The sequence below is a fragment of the Lepidochelys kempii genome, chromosome 4 (assembly GCF_965140265.1).
Source record: "Lepidochelys kempii isolate rLepKem1 chromosome 4, rLepKem1.hap2, whole genome shotgun sequence".
NCBI lineage: Eukaryota > Metazoa > Chordata > Testudines > Cheloniidae > Lepidochelys > Lepidochelys kempii.
In genome coordinates, this window is record NC_133259.1 from 123,044,374 (window position 1) to 123,063,057 (window position 18,684).

An 18,684-nucleotide genomic window follows, 5' to 3' on the forward strand; every position below is an offset into this window, starting at 1 on the left:
CATCAGCAGCCCAAAACCCTCCAGGTTCCAGCTCTGCAGGTTTTAGCAAAATAAGAGAGATAGGAAAAGAAAAGGGTACCTCTTCTGTACTTTTGTCTATTTTTGTTTTACCTCTGCTCCTTGCCTCTTGTCTTCCAAGTCCTCTCTCTCCCTCTGCCACACTTTTTCCATTCTCTCTCACATTCACTCTCACTCCTTTGTCTCCCACCTTGATCCCTTTCGTTCCCCATTCTGGCCCTGACACCCGACCAAAATCTGGGACTCACCTGCAGTGCATGCGTGCATGCGGTGGCAATGCATGCAGCGGTAGGCTGTCATTCAGAGGTGTCAAGATTCTCAGCCTCCTCAGAGACTTGACTTCTTGTGGGGCAGGGGAGAATCATGGGGGGTGCATAGTGGGAACATTACTATCTGGCAGATCTAGATGTGCTCACTCAGCCAGCTCAGGTGCTTGGCAACTCCTTCATGCCTCCATTCTGCAGGGGTTTGTAATACACTGCTTCTGTAAAACAGACAGGACATGGAAAGGGACTCAGAAAAAAAGGGACTGTTTAGAAAAGCTGGACGAGCACAAGTCCATGGGGCCGGATGTGCTGCATCTGAGAGAGCTAAAGGAGTTGGCGGATGTGATTGCAGAGCCATTGGCCATTATCTTTGAAAACTCATGGCAATTGGGGGAGGTCCTGGATGACTGGAAAAAGGCTAATGTAGTGCCCATCTTTAAAAAAGGGAAGGAGGAGGATCTGAGGAACTACAGGCCAGTCAGCCTTACCTCAGTCTCTGGAAAAATCATGGCGCAGGTCCTCAAGGAATCAATTCTGAAGCACTTAGAGGAGAGGAAAGTGATCAGGAACAGTCAGCATGGATTCACCAAGGGCAAGTCATGCCTGACTAATCTAATTGCCTTCTATGACGAGATAACTGGCTCTGTGGATGAGGGGAAAGCAGTAGATGTGTTATTCCTTGACTTTAGCAAAGCTTTTGACACAGTCTCCCACATTCTTGCCAGCAAGTTAAAGAAGTATGGGCTGGAAGAATGGACTATAAGGTGGATAGAAAGTTGGCTAGATCTTGCTCAACGGATAGAGATCAATGGCTCCATGTCTATAAAGTGGAGTGCCCCAAGGGTCGGTCCTGGGGCCGGTTTTGTTCAATATCTTCATTAATGATCTAGAGGATGGCACCCTCAGCAAGTTTGCAGAGGACACTAAACTGGGAGGAGAGGTAGATATGCTGGGGGTAGGGATAGAATACAGAGGGACCTAGACAAATTAGAGGATTGGGCCAAAAGATATCTGATGAGATTCAACAAGGACAAGTGCAGAGTCCTGCACTTAGGACGGAAGAATCCCATGCACCGCTACAGACTAGGGACCGAATGGCTCGGCAGCAGTTCTGCAGAGAAGGACCTAGCGGTTACAGTGGATAAGAAGCTGGATTGGAGTCAGTGTGCCCTTGTTGCCAAGAAGGCCAATGGCATTTTGGGCTGTATAAGTAGCGGCATTGCCAGCAGATTGAGGGACGTGATCATACTCCTCTATTTGACATTGTTGAGGCCTCATCTGGAGTACTGTGTCCAGTTTTGGGCCCCACACTACAAGAAGGATGTGGAAAAATTGGAAAGCGTCCAGCAGAGGGCAACAAAAATGATTAGGGGACTGGAACACATAACTTATTAGGAGAGGCTGAGGGAACTGGGATTGTTTAGTCTGCAGAAGAGAAGAATGAGGGGGGATTTGATAGCTGCTTTCAACTACCTGAAAGGGGGTTCCAAAGAGGATGGATCTAGACTGTTCAGTGGTAGCAGATGGCAGAACAAGGAGTAATGGTCTCAAGTTGCAGTGAGGGAGGTTTAGGTTCAATATTAGGAAAAACTTTTTCACTAGGTGAAAGCACTGGAATGCGTTACCTAGGGAGGTGGTAGAATCTCCTTCCTTTGAAGTTTTTAAGGTCAGGCTTGACAAAGCCCTGGCTGGGATGATTTAATTGGGGATTGGTCCTGCTTTGAGCAGGGGGTTGGACTAGATGACCTCCTGAGGTCCCTTCCAACCCTGATATTCTATGACATCCCTGATTTTCAAAGCCACATGATTACCCTGAGGACTTCACTATTGCTGTCCATTTTACATGGAAGGCACTCAGACATGACAGTGATGGGAGGCAGAAAAACAAACACTGAGATAGGTAGACAGACATTTATATAAATTGGGATTGTAGCCCTTTATTTTATTTTAAATAAATTTAGTAACGTTGTATTACAACACCGTGAGTTCGGCACTGGTGGCTACAGTTTCAAGCTCAACCAAGTGAGTCACCTCTGCTACTTGCTTCCGATTTAGAGTCTCTAGGAACACATAAAGACCAAGGATCGTGACCACACATACATTTCACAAGTACAAGGTCTGATCTGTTTTACAAGTTTTATTAAAGTCACAGTTAAAGTTATTACCCAAGTATATAGAAAATCTATAAAGACCTATGCACAAGTTACTCATATACTTGCAATATTCTTAAGGTCTGATGGCTGCATTGCCAATTGATCTTCAGTAGAGCAATGGTTCCTGCTGGAGTTTCCCATACGGAGCTCAGTTTTCCTCATCTGGGCACCCTCTTTTTATTATGCGATTCTGACTATACCTCATTAGCATTTACACATATAGTGCACCCTGCAGTTAGTCACATTTTTCTAACACGTGCCCTATCTGGTATCTTGTAAGCAAAAAATTCTCTTACAGTTAATTTTTCGCAATATCACCCATTGGTGCATCTTTTCCAGTAATCTTGTGGCATAAGGTCATTCTTTGATCACTTACTTGTGTCAAGCATTTCTTAAGCCTATGGCCTAGTATGACTATAAGCTAAAATCTTAGAGGCCTTAGCCAGTAGGCCTTGTGTTTTAGCCATATGTATTAGATATCTAAGTAATTATCTCTTCTAACTCTTGATCAATCCTATACTTCTATAATCTGACAATTTAAATCTATTTAGCATGCAATGATGATATATGAAATAGCATAGAAGTTAGTTATATTACACAACAAATGAATAATAAACTACAATCATTGGCTACAGGATTGCGTTGTTAACTCACATAAACACACAACGTGGGAGGATGGGAGTGATCATGATGAGTAAAAAGAGGTTAAAATTTACTTTTTGCAGGGAGTGTGAGACGAGAGTACCTTTTATTTTTAAGGGTATCTGGAGGCAGGAGAGCTGGTTGCAAAATATTTTGCAGGCTGGCAAAAAAACAAAAAATGCCTATGGCTCGCCTTGACCAAGGCCCTTGTTCATCCTCGGGATGCCCTAAGAAAGGCATCTGTGCCCTAGAGAAAAATTTTTCTCCAACTTTTCCATACTAAAGACCTGCCTTTTCCACCCCAGGAATACCCATCCAGGATGGGTAAGGTGATCACAACCAGTGCTAGGCAAATTTTTTCCCCTGAAAGTTTTTTCAGCAAAAAATTGAAGATTTGTTTATACTGAAACATTTTACAAATTTGTGCTGATGTTGCCAAATTATTTGTGTCAAAAAAAAAAAAATTCAGAAAAAGGTAAAACTGTTTCAGTTTTACAGTTCAAAACAATTTTGTTTAGAAGTTCCCTTCAATTTTATTTTAAAAAACCCCAACAGCTTTAAAAATGGTCAAAACTGAAACAAAATATTTTGTTCACCCTGAAACAATTTTGTCTCTGACTTTTTGATTCACTAAAAATTCAGGGAAGTGTCAGTATTATGTTGATCCAAACAAATTTTTTTTCAGTATTTTGAAATTACTAGTGAAAAAAAAAATCTGTTACTCACACAGGTCTATTATTATTAATATAATTATTTATTTGTATTACCATACTACCTAGGAGCCCTAGACATGGGCCAGATAGACACCAAGTCCAGTTCACAACCTGCAAGTTGAAAAGCCATGCACTGAAGTAGAGTGCCATGCACTGGAGTAGCATACAAACACGTATGCTGGGATTCCACAGTACATTTCATTATTATTTTTAGGGCACACTTATATCCCCTCGATCATGCAAAGCTGTAGTCCTAATGGCCACTCACTGTCTCAAAGAAAAGAAAACAAAAAAAGACATAGCTTTCTGTTTCTCAGATGTTTTTCTAATGCCAAGGAACTTGCTCTGTGCAGACATCTCTGGGTTTTCATCACCGCAGAACAATCTCATCTCAGAAGGGAGATTTCTTTTAACTAGCTTTCCAACTGCGTCTTGGAAACTGCATCAAGGTAAAGAGGAAAGGGGTTGTGAGGGGAGGGGGTTTAAAAGCTCTTATTTTTCAAAGCACATATTCTTGCTATGTCTGTGCTAATGGAACACTTGTGATATGCTAAATGTTGCTGTCACAATACTGCCACCTTTGAAGAGTTACAGTACAATCCAATACTGCTCTGAATCATGGAGGGGAAAATGTGTTCACACTTAGGGCATGTGGTTTTCATATTGTCGGGTTTTTTTAAATGTGCAAGTTGAAGTGAGAATTTTTCAAGATTCAAAATAAGAAAAGAAAAAAGTCCCAATAGATTTATGGCAGCTTTACAACATGGTTCAGGCAAACAAAGGTTTTTAAGTAACAATAATAACAAAAATATCTTTTTGACACAAACAAGACCACGGCTGCATTCAGTATCTGAAAAACACACACCAAACATGACAGATAAATTAGCTTGTGCTACTGCTTACTCTGCAGTTAAAGTTGAATTCCAACCTCCATTATAACCCCCCACTTAACCTCTTCAATTGCTCATGGCTCTTGCAAACAAATGCATTTGAGTCTGTAATTTTCCATACTTAAGTCTTCTCACAGAAGTGACTCAGGGGGAATGGGGAGAAGGGGAGATACTTTGAAGAGAATTGATGCAGTTTGTATAAAAACTAAACAAATGCACTATGCCTTACTTATTCCAGGCAAAAATATTGACCCTGCATCATTCAAAGTTGGCTCAAACTTTTTTGTATTTAAAGTTGGATTGTTTTGTAGCTATGGTGCAAGCCACATCTGAATAAAATCTGTTCAGTACTTTAAAAAAAAATTGATGAGCATATAAATGTTTTTTTCACATGCACAGTAGAATTTTTGGCTTGGGGTTTTTGCTGATTGTTTTGTTTGTTTTTTAAGAGTGGCTTAGACAATGCAAGCCACTCATTGACTAATTGGGACTTTGGCTGTTTTGAAAGCTTTACTACTGTCTTTTTCTAAATATTCAAAACTTAGGCTGAGTCTACACTGGAATCTGAAGGCCAAAACTTTTGTCATTCAGGGGTGTGAAAAAAAAACCCCACACACACACACACAGACACCCCCGAACGACAAAAGTTTTGCTAACGAAAAGCACTGGTGAACAGCGCTTTGTTGGCAGGAGAGCTGTCTCCTGCCAACAAACAGTGGCTACACTGCGCACCTTTTAGCGGGACAGCTGTAGTGGCTAAAAGGTGTGTAATGTAGATGTAGCCTTAATTTTGAAAGGAAAATACTAAATTGTCACTTTTTCCTGAGAGAGAAGTCAGGGAACCAGGTGGCTCAAAAGCTTGGCAATGACATGAAAAACTTTTAAACTCAAGATTAGTGAGTTAAATCTGGCCCAGAGTAGTAGTGACTAGCACTCAGTATCTCAATGGACAGGTGCACCTCTGGATGTTTTATTGACAGAATGACATTCTTGAAGGAGTATTAATTCTGGCCTGCCTTCCCAATCCAAAAAGAAAGAGAGAGAGAGAGAGAAAATTGTACATGTCAGTGAAGAGACTAGGGAACAGAAATAACTCTTCAAAGTAAAGAAAAGGCAGCCTTAAGATCCCAATTAAACCATCTTCATTTAGATCAGACACAAGCACAGCAACTCAGAAAGTACCTTCATCCCCAAAACAAATGTAACAAAGCTGTATTGGGACAGTGCCTGTGCCACACCAAATTGCATTGGCATTCTCATTCTCACATGCAGACTTATAAGTTTTGTGTGTTTTGTGCCTAACGTTGTGCCGCAGATGCTTTTGAAGTAAAGGATAAAGGAAAACAGAATTTCTGTTCACAGTGGGCCAGCTAATTAAAGGTCAACGACAGACTGAGCTGAACACATGACTCTGGGTCCATGAAGGCATTAAATATAGACAATTCCCAAATTGGAGTGTTTTAATAGTCCAGGGCTTGGAAAGAGTGAGGAGAGAGAACATATTGACGTACCCTCTGTCCCTTTTCTTTCAAGCTGGCTTTGAAATTTCCCAATGGAAACATTTCCTCTGTTTCTAGAGACCAGCTGTTCAGCAAGAGATGGGAAATAGAGGGAGCAACAGTCAAGCAGCTTTGAAATCTGCTCATGCTGGCACACTGAAATTTGTATTAACTCATACCTATGACAGCAATTAAAGAAATAAGACACTTCATGAAGTAATTCTCATCTCGCCTCCTCCCCCAGTATATTTGCATGCACAAAAAAGGCAATGGGGCTTTGTGATGGGGGTCACTCACCTCCCATGAGTGCCTTCTGTCAGCCAGGTGCAATCCTGCACTCTTTTCTTCTCATGGTGCCCCTTGTCATCTATTGCCCTTGTCAGGCATGCCTTCAGTGGCTCAACCCTGTGGCCAAGTCACACACAGTGAAACGCTGTGCCTTTGGTAATGTCAGTCAAACGTGAACAAACAAACCCCTTCCAGGGTAAAAGGTCCAACAGGGCCTGTCCCTGTGCCCATGGTAATGTCTACAGCCCTGTCTCTGGGCTCAGATCTCAGCCCCTTCTGGGCTAGCTTTAAGTCCATCCCTGCCCTGTTATAGAGCAGTCCCCCCAGGGCTTCCTCCCTGGAGACTCTTTAAGTCCTGCCCTTCACTTGGGCCTCTAAATAAGTCTTAACCCCTTCTTGGGACTTAGACCACCCTGCCAGTGAGGGGACCCAGCCTGCCCACTACTCAGGGTCCCAACCCAAGGACCCTATAAATAGCAGCCACTAGCCCTCGAGTGATAGAGTGATCTAAACATTCTCTGCCCTATAATAGTTGCTGCTGCTATTCCCTGGGTCACTTCCCATGTAGCCCCTTACTCAGGGCTGAAGTTCTTCCTCACGGAATAACAATGTCACTACAACCTGTCTTCTGGTTCTCCACTGAGCTCCAGCAAGGACCACCTTCCTTGCTCCTCTGGTCCCAGCCAGCAACTGACCTGCTCAGCCCCTGCAGCTCCTTTAATCTGAGCCTGCTGTGCTCTGATTGGCTGCTTTCCTACATCCTTTCTAGGCAGGCCTGGAGAACCCACCTTTATTGCTCCTTTTCTGGGGCGGGGTGTGGTAGGAGGACCATGAGGTCTCCAGCAGGGGGCCTCAAAGGGCCTGGTACACTCCATTACAGGTGCATTCAGTGTCCACCCTCACTCCTAAACTAGACTCCAGGGAGGGTGTAAACTAGGTTTAGTGTAAATTGTGGTGGCTGGTGCTAAATTTGTATGCCACACCCAATCATCAGAGGCTCCTCAAAGGGTCATGTCCCAAGAGTGTATTGACATCATAGAAAAGTAAGTAAACCAAGAAAAGAGCAGATAGGAGGGCAAGTTGCAGGAACCAGACTGACGGCACAGTAGAACATCCATTGACATCAAGTGATACAGAGTGATCTAAACATTCTCCAGCAAGTTCTCAGTGCTGCCTCAGGGAGAACACCACCCAAAATATAGCAAACAGTAAAGAGAAAATCCAAGTTCCAGCCCCCTATCCCCATACTCCCCACACAGAGATTCAAGTTCACATAACACAAGAATGAAAACCCAGGGCTCCTAAACTATATATGCCCTTGTATTATAGTCAACAACATGTGCATCTGAGCACCTTCCAGCAGTGGATTAAACCACATTTTTCATGCGAGGTTTGTTCTCTCATCTTCTCCCCAGGGGAAGATTTATTTGTTCAGTGTAATATTGAGGGATTTGTTTTTACAGATGCACCCATTGCTCTGTGGTTAGGCTGAAGGAGTGCACCTGGCACTTAGTACAGAAAGTGGTGATGTTTATGATGGTCCTTCATTCCTGTGAGAATTTGTTCCACAGTCTGTGAACAGCCCCTGAGAAAACTGTCTCTTGCACAGGCAAGCTTTACCCCTGTGTTAGAAAGCTCCATTGTGTCTAGGGAGTGGAGTTGTCAACGATGGTCCTCATCCCAGAGCATTAGGTGATATTTTAAATATCCCAGGCCACTGAGAGCCTTGAAGGCAAAGACAGACCTGGAACTGGACTTGATAGTCTGTGGGAAGCCAGCAGAGGACGTGGAAGACAAGGCTCCTGTGCTCTCGCTGGCCCTTGTTGCTGAGGAGTCATGCTGCAGTGTTCTGTACTAGCTGGAGTTTCCTAAGGGCTGCTGGCTCCATGCCCAGATGCTCTCTGGGCTACAGAAATGCAATGTAAGTGATGTCCAGAACACACACACGCCTCTTACCACTGAAGCTGGAAACTGGACATCTGCAGATCTTTCAGGAGCAGTCATTTAAACAGATGCAGTTATTCAGCAAAACCTTGACTGATATATTCATACCATTTCACTTTTGTATACTTCTGCATGAAGGATTCCTCCTCCCCTTCCTGGCCCTGGGGAGGTCACTGGCACCCAGCCCAGTTATCCAAGGTGGCACAAGGGACAAAATTCGGCACAAGTCTACAGATCAATAACACACCTGAGGCTTTTCAAATAGTCTGCTTACAATGTCTAGATTAATTAACAAGCAGTAAAGGACATGTTCTTCCTGAAGCTACCTCAGCAGACTAACAGTGAGCTAAAATGTAACCCTTCTTCAGAGGTGTTTTCTCTCTTGTGCCAGAAGCCAAACAAATGAGGTGCAAACCATTGAACCAACTGAAATAACAGGTCTGTATTCATTTGCTTCAGTCTTCACGGCTGAGGATATTAGGGAGATTCCCAAACCTGAGCAGTCTTTTGTGACAAATCTGAGGAATTGTCACAGATTGAAGTGTCACTAGAGGAGGTTTTGGAATTAATTGAGAAACTTAACAGTAACAAGTCACCGGGACCAGATGGCATTCACCCAAGAGTTCTGAATGTTCAAATGTGAAATTGCAGAACTGTTAACTATGGTTTGTAACCGGTCCTTTAAATCAGCTACTGTACCCAATGACTGGAAGATAGCTAACGTAACGCCAATATTTAAGAAGGGTTCTAGAGGTGATCCTGGCAATTAGAGACCACTAAGTCTCATGTCAGTACCGGGCAAATTAATTGAAACAATAGTAAAGAATAAAATTGTCAGACACATAGAAGAACATAAATTGTTGCGCAAAAGTCAACATGGTTTCTGTAAAGGGAGATCATGTCTTACTAATCTATTAGAGTTCTTTGAGGGGGTCAGACATGTGGACAAGGGGGATCCATTGGACACAGTGTACTTAGATTTCCAGAAAGCCTTTGATAAGGTCCCTCACCAAAGGCTCTTATGTAAATTAAGTTGTCATGGGATAAGAGGGAAGATCCTTTCATTGAATGAGAGCTGGTTAAAAGACAGGAAACAAACGGTAGGAATGAATAGTAAAGTTTCAGAATGGAGAGGGGTAACTAGTGGTGTTCCCCAAGGGTCAATCCTAGGACCAATCCTATTCAACTTATTCATAAATGATCTGGAGAAAGGGGTAAACAGTGAGGTGCAAAGTTTGCAGATGATACTAAACTGCTCAAGATAGTTAAGACCAAAGCAGACTGTGAAGATCTTCAAAAAGAGCTCACAAAACTAAGTGATTGGGCAACAAAATGGCAAATGAAATTTAATGTGGATAAATATAAAGTAATGCACATTGGGAAAAATAACCCCAACTATACATACAATATGATCAGGGCTAATTTAGCTACAACTAAATCAGGAGAAAGATCTTGGCGTCATCGTGGATAGTTCTCTGAAGACATCCACACAGTGTGCAGCAACAGCAGCCAAAAAAGCAAACAGGATGTTAGGAATCATTAAAAAAGGGATAGAGAATAAGATGGAGAATACCTTATTGCCCTTATATAAATCCATTGTACGCCCACACCTTGCATACTGCATACAGATGTGGACCTTCATCTCAAAAAAGATATTCTGAATCTTTTCTAATGCCAGTAAAGGGCAACTAAAATGATTAGGGGTTTGGAATGGGTCCCATATGAGGAGAGAGTAAAGAGGCTAGGACTTTTCAGCTTGGAAAAGAGGAGACTAAGGGGGGATATGACACAGGTATATAAAATCATGAGTGGTGTGGAGAAAGTAAATAAGGAAAAGTTATTTACTTGTTCCCATAATATAAGAACTAGGGGCCACCAAATGAAATTAATGGGTAGCAGGTTTAAAACAAATAAAAGGAAGTTCTTCACTCAGTGCACAGTCAACCTGTGGAACTCCTTGCCTGAGGAGGTTGTGAAGGCTAGGACTATAACAGGGTTTAAAAGAGAATTGGATGAATTCATGGAGGTTAAGTCCATTAATGGCTATTAGCCAGGATGGGTAAGGAATGATGTCCCTAGCCTCTGTTTGTCAGAGGGTGGAGATGGATGGCAGGAGAGAGATCACTAGATCATTACCTGTTAGGTTCACTCCCTCTGGGGCACCTGGCATTGGCCACTGTCGGTAGACAGGATACTGGGCTAGATGGACCTTTGGTCTGACCCAGTAGGCCGTTCTTATGTTCTTTTAAACAAACAGCTGAATTTACATTAGTCATCACCTAAATGCCTTAGTCAGAATGATTATGCCAGTCTTCCTGGCATCTCTGCAGACTGATGGAGTAAAGTTGAGTTGCTTATTGCTAGTGTTTCCATAAAGTGAGAGAAAAGGAATAGCAAACAATATGCTGCCACCTTTTGGTTACATTTATGGGACCAGGTATTGCCTGGAAAAGTTTCTTCAGTGGAAATTAAAATAAAGCTGCACCCACTTGCCACAGTGAAACATTCTGACATTTCATAGGATGAAGGAAAGCATCCCTTCACATTCTAACAACTCTACTCAAAATTATCACATAAGCTTGATGGCTGTTTGGTCATTGGACAATACTAGAAAAATATCTATTTATTACAAAAACTTATCCCTACATCAAGTTTAGTATTGAAAGGGACCTGAGGACACAAATATGTGTAGCTTAAAACAAAACAACTATTGCACAGATGTTGGGCAAAAAATAACTGCCAGAATGGAAGGCATAGGTTCTCCTGCAACAATAGTTTGGAAAAATAAATGACTGAATGTGACAACTTTTTAAAAACTATTTATAGCAAATACAGACTTCAAAATGTTTTCCAAAATTTCATTGAGAGCATCTCAAACAACAAAAGAGGCTGAGTCCTACCGTTACTTTTGCTGTAGAGGCGGATGAATAATGGATTTTTTGGTTCACTAGCAATTCTGAAAAAAATTGGGTGGGAGTGGAGAGAAATAGTTTCAGGCTGAACCAAAACCAAAAATTTTTAGCATATCAAAAAATTTCAAAAAATTGTTTTGGGTTGAGCAAGACATTTTCTTTAACCCAAAACAAAGGTTTAATTTTAATTTAATAAAATTAAAGGAAATTTCTAAACAAAGTCATTTCGAACTGAAAAAATCAAAATGTCCTGTTCCAAAAATATTTAAACATTTAGATTTTTTTTTTTAATTTTTCTTTTTTTAGATTTTACTTAAACGATTTGGTGAAATTGATACAAATTCTGTTTGCCAAATCTGCATTTTTTCCACTACAAAAGTTTTGAACAAGTGCGCTCAGCTCTATTTTTCCTGGCCCTTTGTGGGTGAGGCGTTTAAGTTGAGATTTGGTTCTCCCTGCTCCCCTTTTCTGCTTCCTTCATTTCTTGCAATAAGTCTAACATGTATGAACAGCTGTATGGACCACTGGAAAAACTCATTTAAAACAACAAATGCTGTATAGCATTTGAAATACATTTTTGAAGATTAATTTTTCCAAGGTTCAGATTTACTGTTCATTATTGGTGGCACAGATAGCAAGTCTTATACTTAAGGTACCCTGACACTTTCCATCATAAGAGCTGTTATTAGGAGCTTATAACTTTGCCAGCCTTTAACCACTTGGGCTGACATTTTCCATGTCAATTGTCTGCCTCAGGCTGAATTTAGTTAGACTATTTTTGCTGAAACCATGTGCTTCTGAGAACCAACTAGGGGAAAATGTGTTGTTTTGTCCATGTTAGAAAAAATTCATACAATCATTTTGCTGAAATGCTCTTACACTTCCATGCTTTGGAGAAGGGGTTTGAAATTTGGCCTTTGTATCAAGGATGTTTCCATGAGAAACCCTGGCCAAGTTATAAGCCTTAGAAAAAAAAAACTCTCGTCTCACAAATTCTCAGTCCAGACTTGTTAAAAGGTTGGCAGCTAAATTCTCTGAAGAATCTGTCTGTACTGGACCTGCTCCATCCCCTCACAGCTTCTATGTGCCAACAGAACTTTGAATATACCAACTGAGCATACTCCATCTTGGGTACTGGGGCTGAGAAGGACTTCCTTTGCAATTGCTTCTTCCAGCTTGGGCTCTTCTGTGGTCCTGAGGGCAGGCAGACTGTCTCTCTTCTGGTACCCAGGGAACAAAGAGGAGGAACCAATTTAATGAATCCAGAAGGGAAAAGAACCATATGATGGGGTAGATTGGGACAAGGAACCCAGGGTCCAGGCTAGGATTGGGAGTTAGGGGAAGAGAGAGGGGTCTGGGAGAGGGGCAAAGGGGTCAGTCTTTTGTGGGGAGAGAGAAAGGGGCAGAAGGGTCTGTGACAACTAGAGGACACGCCTTTCCAGAAGCTGGCATGGAACCCAAGGTTCACTATATAGTTATAGTGGATCACAAACTAAATATGAGTCAACAATGTAATACTGTTGCCAAAAAAATCAAACATAATTCTGGTTTCAGAGTAGCAGCTGTGTTAGTCTGTATTCGCAAAAAGAAAAGGAGTACTTGTGGCACCTTAGAGACTAACAAATTTATTTGAGCATAAGCTTTCGTGAACTACAGCTCACTTCATTGGATGCATTCAGTGGAAAAAAGCCTAAGGAGTGGAGTGAAGACTGGAACTGGCTAGGTAAGGGGAATGGGACATGGACTGGAACAAGGACAGATTAGAGGGGTTGGGGCAGAAGGGATCCCGCTTGGAAAGGATAGAAAGAAACTGTGCTCACAGCAAGCTCCCCTCCAGAGTCTGGCATGGTATTACCAAGATTCCGGAGACTCACCATTCCTCTGCTGCCAGCAAAGATTTGTGAAACCTCCTGGCAAAGTATCCCATCTCCTACTGGGCTGATGATGACACCTACTACTGCTATCAGTTTCTCCCTCAGCTCAAGTCGCAGAGGTCTGTGTTATAGATCTAAAGGTTCCAACAGTGCGTGTGATGCTGGCAAACCAGGTGCAAGCTCATGCCAGAGTCCCCGTGTCTCAGTAGAACACTGACAAATACATAGCAGGAATCAGTCTGGCTCACTTATGTGTAGGGCTCTGTGTTTGCCACGGAGGTTGTGGAAGTCACAGATTCTGTGACTTCCTGTATCCTCCATGACTTCTGCAGCAACCAGCCAGTGTGGCTGTCCCCATGGCCGCCCAAGCAGCTGACCCTGGGGCCAGTCACTCAGGTGGCCCCACAGCCAGTCTCACCAGTTGCTGCTGGAGCGGCCCCCACCCCATCTGCTACTCTGGAGGCCCAGGGAACCCGGCCCCAGGGACCGCCTGAGCAGCAGCCAATGCAGCTGGCCCTGGGGAATGCCTGAGCAGCAGCCCCAAGGGCAGCAGTTGACCCCGGGGTGCCCCCTGGTGGTTGCTAGAGCAGCCACAGGCCCCCCCCGAGGCTCCTTCCCTGGTAGCTGGTGCCACAGCCAATTTGGGGTTTGTGCCCTGCTTCCTAACAGTCTGCCCTGAGATTTTCACTCACACTCGAGTCACTGTAAATAGCCCTACATATCCGATGACCCATGTGGGTGTCAACATGACCACATGATGAAATTTGTTTTTTCAATATTTTTAAAGGTAGGAAGTTACACGTAAAAAACTTCACTCAACAGAGGCACAAAGGTTAAGTGATTTGTCCAAGTGCACAACATGTGATGGACTAGAGGTGTGATCCCATAATGGCAGAAAGCTAAAAAGTGACAATTTTTAAGTGCTTATATACAAATGCTAGAAGTCTAAATAATAAGATGGGTGAACTAAATGTGCCTTGTATTAAATAAGGATATTGATATACTAGGCATCACAGAAACTTGGTGGAATGAGGATAATCAATGAGACACAGTAATACCAGGGTACAAAATATATCAGAAGGACAGAATAGGTTGTACTGGTGGTACTATATGTGAAAGAAAGCATAGAGTGAAAGGAAATAAAAATCTTAAATGAACCAAACTGTACCACAGAATCTCTATGGATAGTAATTTCATGCTCTAATAGTAAGAATATAGCAATAGGGATATACTACTGCCCACCTGACCAGGATGGTGATAATGACTGAAATTTTCTGGGAGATTAGAGAGGCTACAAAAATAAAAAAACCTCACTAATAGTGGGGGATTTCAACTAACTCAGGACACAACGCAAAGACAAAGTTTCTTGACACCTTAAATGACTGCTTCTTGGAGCAGCCAGTCCTGAAACCCTCAAGAGGAAAGGCAATTCTTGATTTAGTTCTAAATGGAGCACAGAGTCTGGTCCAAGAAGGGAATATAGCTAAACCACTTGGTAATAGTGACCATAGCATAATAAAATTTAACATCCGGGGGGACGGGGACGACACACCACAGCAACCCATCACGGTAGCATTTAATTTCAGAAAGAGGAATTACAGAAAAATGAGGAAGTTAGTTAAACAGAAATTAAAAGGTACAGTGCCAAAAGTGAAATCCCTGCAAACTACATGAAAACTTTTTAAAGACACTGTAATAGAGGCTCAAATTAAATGTATACCCCAAATTAAAAAATGTAGTAAGAGGACCAAAAAAGTGCCACTGTGGATAAACAAAGTCAAAGAAGCAGTTGAGGCAAAAAGGCATCCTTTAAAAAGTGGAAGTTAAATTCTATTGAATAGAAAGGAGCATAAACTCTGGCAAGTGAAGTGTGAAAAAAAAGGAAGGCCAAAAAAGAATTTGAAGAATAGCTAGCCAAAGATTCAAAAAGCAATATTAAAAAAAAAACAAAACAAAACAAAAAACCCTGTAAGTATATAAGAAACAGAAAGCCTTTCTAAACAACCAGCAGAGTCACTGGATGATCGAGATGCTAAAGGCGCACTTATCCCCCTTAAGGCCATTGTGAAAAAACTAAATGAATTCTTTGCATCAGTCTTCATGGCATCGGTTTTCATGGAGGGAGATTCCCCAACCTGAGCCATTCTTTTTCGATGACAAATCTGAGGAACTGTCCCAGATTGAGGTGTCAGAGGAGATCTTGGAAAAAAATTATAAATTAAACAGTAATAAAAGTCACCAGGACCAGATGGTCTTCACCCAAGAGTTCTGAAGGAACTTAAATGTGAAACTGCAGAACTACTAACTGTGGTTATGTAACCTATCATTTAAATCTGCTTCTGCACCAGATGACTAGAGGATAGCTAATCTGACATGAATATTTTTAAAAGGCTCCAGAGGCGATCCCAGCAATTACAGGCGGGTAAGCCTAACTTCAGTACTGAGCAAACTGGTTGGAAACTATAGTAAAGAACAGAATTATCAGACACATAGATGAACATGATTTGCTGGGCAAGAGTCAACATGGTTTTTGTAAAAGGGGAAATCATGCCTCACCAATCTACTAGAATTCTCTGAGGGGGTCCAACAAGCATGTGGACAAGGGGGATCCAGTGAATATAGTGTACTTAGATTTTCAGAAAGTCTTTGACAAGTTCCCTCACCAAAGGCTCTTCATGGATCAGTAACTGGTTAAAAGACAGGAAACAAAAGGTAGGAATAAATGGTCAGTTTTCAGAATGGAGAGAGGTAAATAGCGGTGTCCCCCAGGAGTCTGTACTGGGAACAATACTGTTCAATATATTCATAAAGGGTCTGGAAAAAGAGGTAAACTGTGAGGTGGCAAAATCTGCAGATACAAAATCCTTAAGTGTGGCAGGGTCACCAAATTCATGGTCTCCAGCCATGCCCAGAAAGATTCCCCTATTTTAATTTAGTTTATTGCTATACTAAAATAAGCATTTTAAGCTGTATTTATAAGGCCCTGAACCTGCAGAGACTATTTTTCCTGCTTTTGGTGTGAACACGGAGATGACTTCCTCCTGTCACCATCACCCCCCCCCCCACTAAAATCTTTGGGGAGATGATGAAAAAGGCAGTTAACTTTGCTTCCGTCAAAGCACAGCATTGCAAGTTGATTTCATCATCTATCAATTTGGTGGCAGGTTGGGTTTGTTGTTTTGAAAGGAAGAAAAGAGGGGGAACAAACTAAGGACCAAAGAAGTGAGTTGCCCAGACACCACAGTGGAGGGTGTAGATTAGAGCATCGGGCTGACTGGTCAAAAGAAGGTGGGGGGAGAGATTGGAGACTGGAGAAGTCTTATATATATTTAAAATATTTAAATATTTTATATAAGTAAATATACATTGCAAACTTTTCCGGCCAGCTCTAGCCTACAACAGGCTGCCACCGAGTCAGAAACGGTCGGTACCGTCCAATGGGCAGAGCACAGCCCCGGGCGCGGGGAAGCTGCTCCGCGCAGGGCTGAGCGGAGAGTTCTTGGGCTTTGGCGGGCAACAGCTGTGCTGGCTACTGGCCAGTGAGGCGCGGGGCTGAAGTGGGAGGAAGGAGGAGAGCGGATGGACGGAGAAGAGGGGCGGGGAGACAAGAGGTGAAGGTGTGGGAAGGGGGAAGAAATGAATGAGGGAGAGAGAAGGGCAGAGGGAGCGGGCACAGGGAAGGGGCCTGGCTCAGAGCCGCTGCTCCGTCTGGCTGAGGGGCGCGCTCCAAGACGCTCGACCTTCAGACCCGTCCCGTGGCCCGTTACTACCACAAGGGAGCATTGGGGACACAACCAGCCCGCGGAGAGGGGTAGGAAGCCAGTCTGTCGGTAACGCTTCCCCTCAACAGGGGGTGGCCATATTGCAATACGGAAGAGAGGCGCCATTTTGCATCACAGGAGATTTGCTCAAGAGCCGGCTCTTCCTCTCCAACAGGGCGCCGCCATTTTAGATTACGGAATTCCTTGCCCCCCCCATGGTGGAGTTTCTCCACTGGGCGCCGCCATTTTGGGTTACGAACGAAACGGCAGCCCAAAGGGGTCCTCACCCTCCCTTCGCTTAGGTGTCTTCATAAAATGCCCGCTGAGAATCCCCTCTTTTTTCGCCCCGCTCTCAAGATGGCGTCGATGCGGGAGAGCGACACTGGCCTGTGGCTGCACAACAAGCTGGGCTCCACGGACGAGCTGTGGGCGCCGCCGAGCATCGCCTCGCTGCTCACGGCCTCGGTGATCGACAACATCCGCCTCTGCTTCCACGGCCTCTCCTCGGCCGTCAAGCTCAAACTGCTGCTGGGGATGCTGCACCTGCCCCGCCGGGCGGTGGATGAGGTGAGAACAGGGCAGGGGCTGCACAGGAGCCGGGAAGGTCGGGGCTACGGCCCGGCAGGGCGGGCGGGCGGCAAACGTCCCCGTGTGGCGACGGCGCCGGTACCCGCCCTCTCCCCGTTAAATGGCGTCTGAGGAGCCGTGCGCGGAGTCTCGCCCCCGCCTGCTGGACACACCCCCGGGTGGGGGAGGGGGTATCAGTACTGCGCCCCCCCGTCCTCCCCCGGGGCGTTACACTCAGTACCTGCCTGGTCTGGCCCCCACACAGTTATAACCCATAATGCCCCTACATCCACTCCCAGGGGGTCCTTGCCATGTGTTCCTGCCAAGCCCTCCCCCAGTTCCGCCAGCCCGACCAGCTTCCCCAGTTTACACTGAAATAGCTGTTCTGGATTGAGTGGCCAGCCCACTGAGACCTGTGTCTCTCAGTGGAGAGAGCGCTGGCCTTGAATCCACAGGGCCTGGGAGCCTCTGGCCTGATGGGTGACCTTGGCCAAGTCCTGGCCCACCTTTGTGCCTCAGTTTGCCCATCTGTAAAATGGGGGTATTGGTACTGTCCTTCTTTGTATTGTTTTGATGAAAGTGCTGTGTAAGATCTAGGCATTTAGTATTATTTGTTTAGCCAGTACTTTGAGGTTTCAATCTGTGATGAAAGTCAAGTGCTCGGAGACCCTCCTAATGGAAAGTGTAAAATGCAATCATTACTGTTACTCGTGTGTGGCACCCATGTGGGTGCCATACAGTCAGTCTTAAAAAGTCCCATCATTGCCCTCTTGTCTGAAACATGGTTGGGGGAGGGGTTGTTTTTCATCTTTAGGCTGATGAGTTATGAACCTGAGACTTTCACCAGGTACAACTGCTAGTGTAGTGGCTTCCTTCTGGGGGATTGTGTCTCTGGGCCAGCACCTGTGCTTGGAAGTAGGCCAGAGGAGCAAACTATATAGGGCAGTGGTTTTCAACCTGTGATCCGCACACTGTCTGAAATTTCCAAAGGGGTCTGCTCCTCCATTTGACGCTTTTTAGGAATCTGTAAATGCAGGGAAAAAAAGTTGAAAACCACCGATCTAGGGAATAGCCTAACTCTCCCCCCCCCCCCCCCCCCCCGCCCCATTTGCACATCACTGGTCTATAATGCAGCACTGCAGTATGCTGCTGTAGCA

General features: G+C 43.9%; 2 protein-coding genes across 4 annotated transcripts in view; one reads left to right on the forward strand and one right to left on the reverse strand.

Moving 5' to 3' along the window:
* Positions 1-17,699, reverse strand: part of LOC140910820 (NELL2-interacting cell ontogeny regulator 1-like) — a 33,127-nt gene extending 15,428 nt beyond the window's left edge. Inside the window, exons 1-2 of one of the 3 annotated variants that reach the window (XM_073342738.1) lie at positions 17,248-17,699; positions 15,756-15,886 (exon numbers count right to left, since the gene is read on the reverse strand). In XM_073342738.1, coding sequence (XP_073198839.1) covers positions 15,756-15,793 — 38 coding nt within the window. In that variant the 5' untranslated portion in view covers positions 15,794-15,886; positions 17,248-17,699. Of the gene's footprint in view, positions 1-266; positions 503-15,755; positions 15,887-17,247 lie in introns of all 3 variants that reach the window. The other 2 variants (XM_073342740.1, XM_073342739.1) reach the window with 2 other exon arrangements.
* Positions 17,214-18,684, forward strand: part of NELFA (negative elongation factor complex member A) — a 35,477-nt gene continuing 34,006 nt past the window's right edge. Inside the window, exon 1 of the mRNA XM_073342736.1 lies at positions 17,214-17,527. Coding sequence (XP_073198837.1) covers positions 17,276-17,527 — 252 coding nt within the window. The 5' untranslated portion in view covers positions 17,214-17,275. The remainder of the gene's footprint in view (positions 17,528-18,684) is intronic.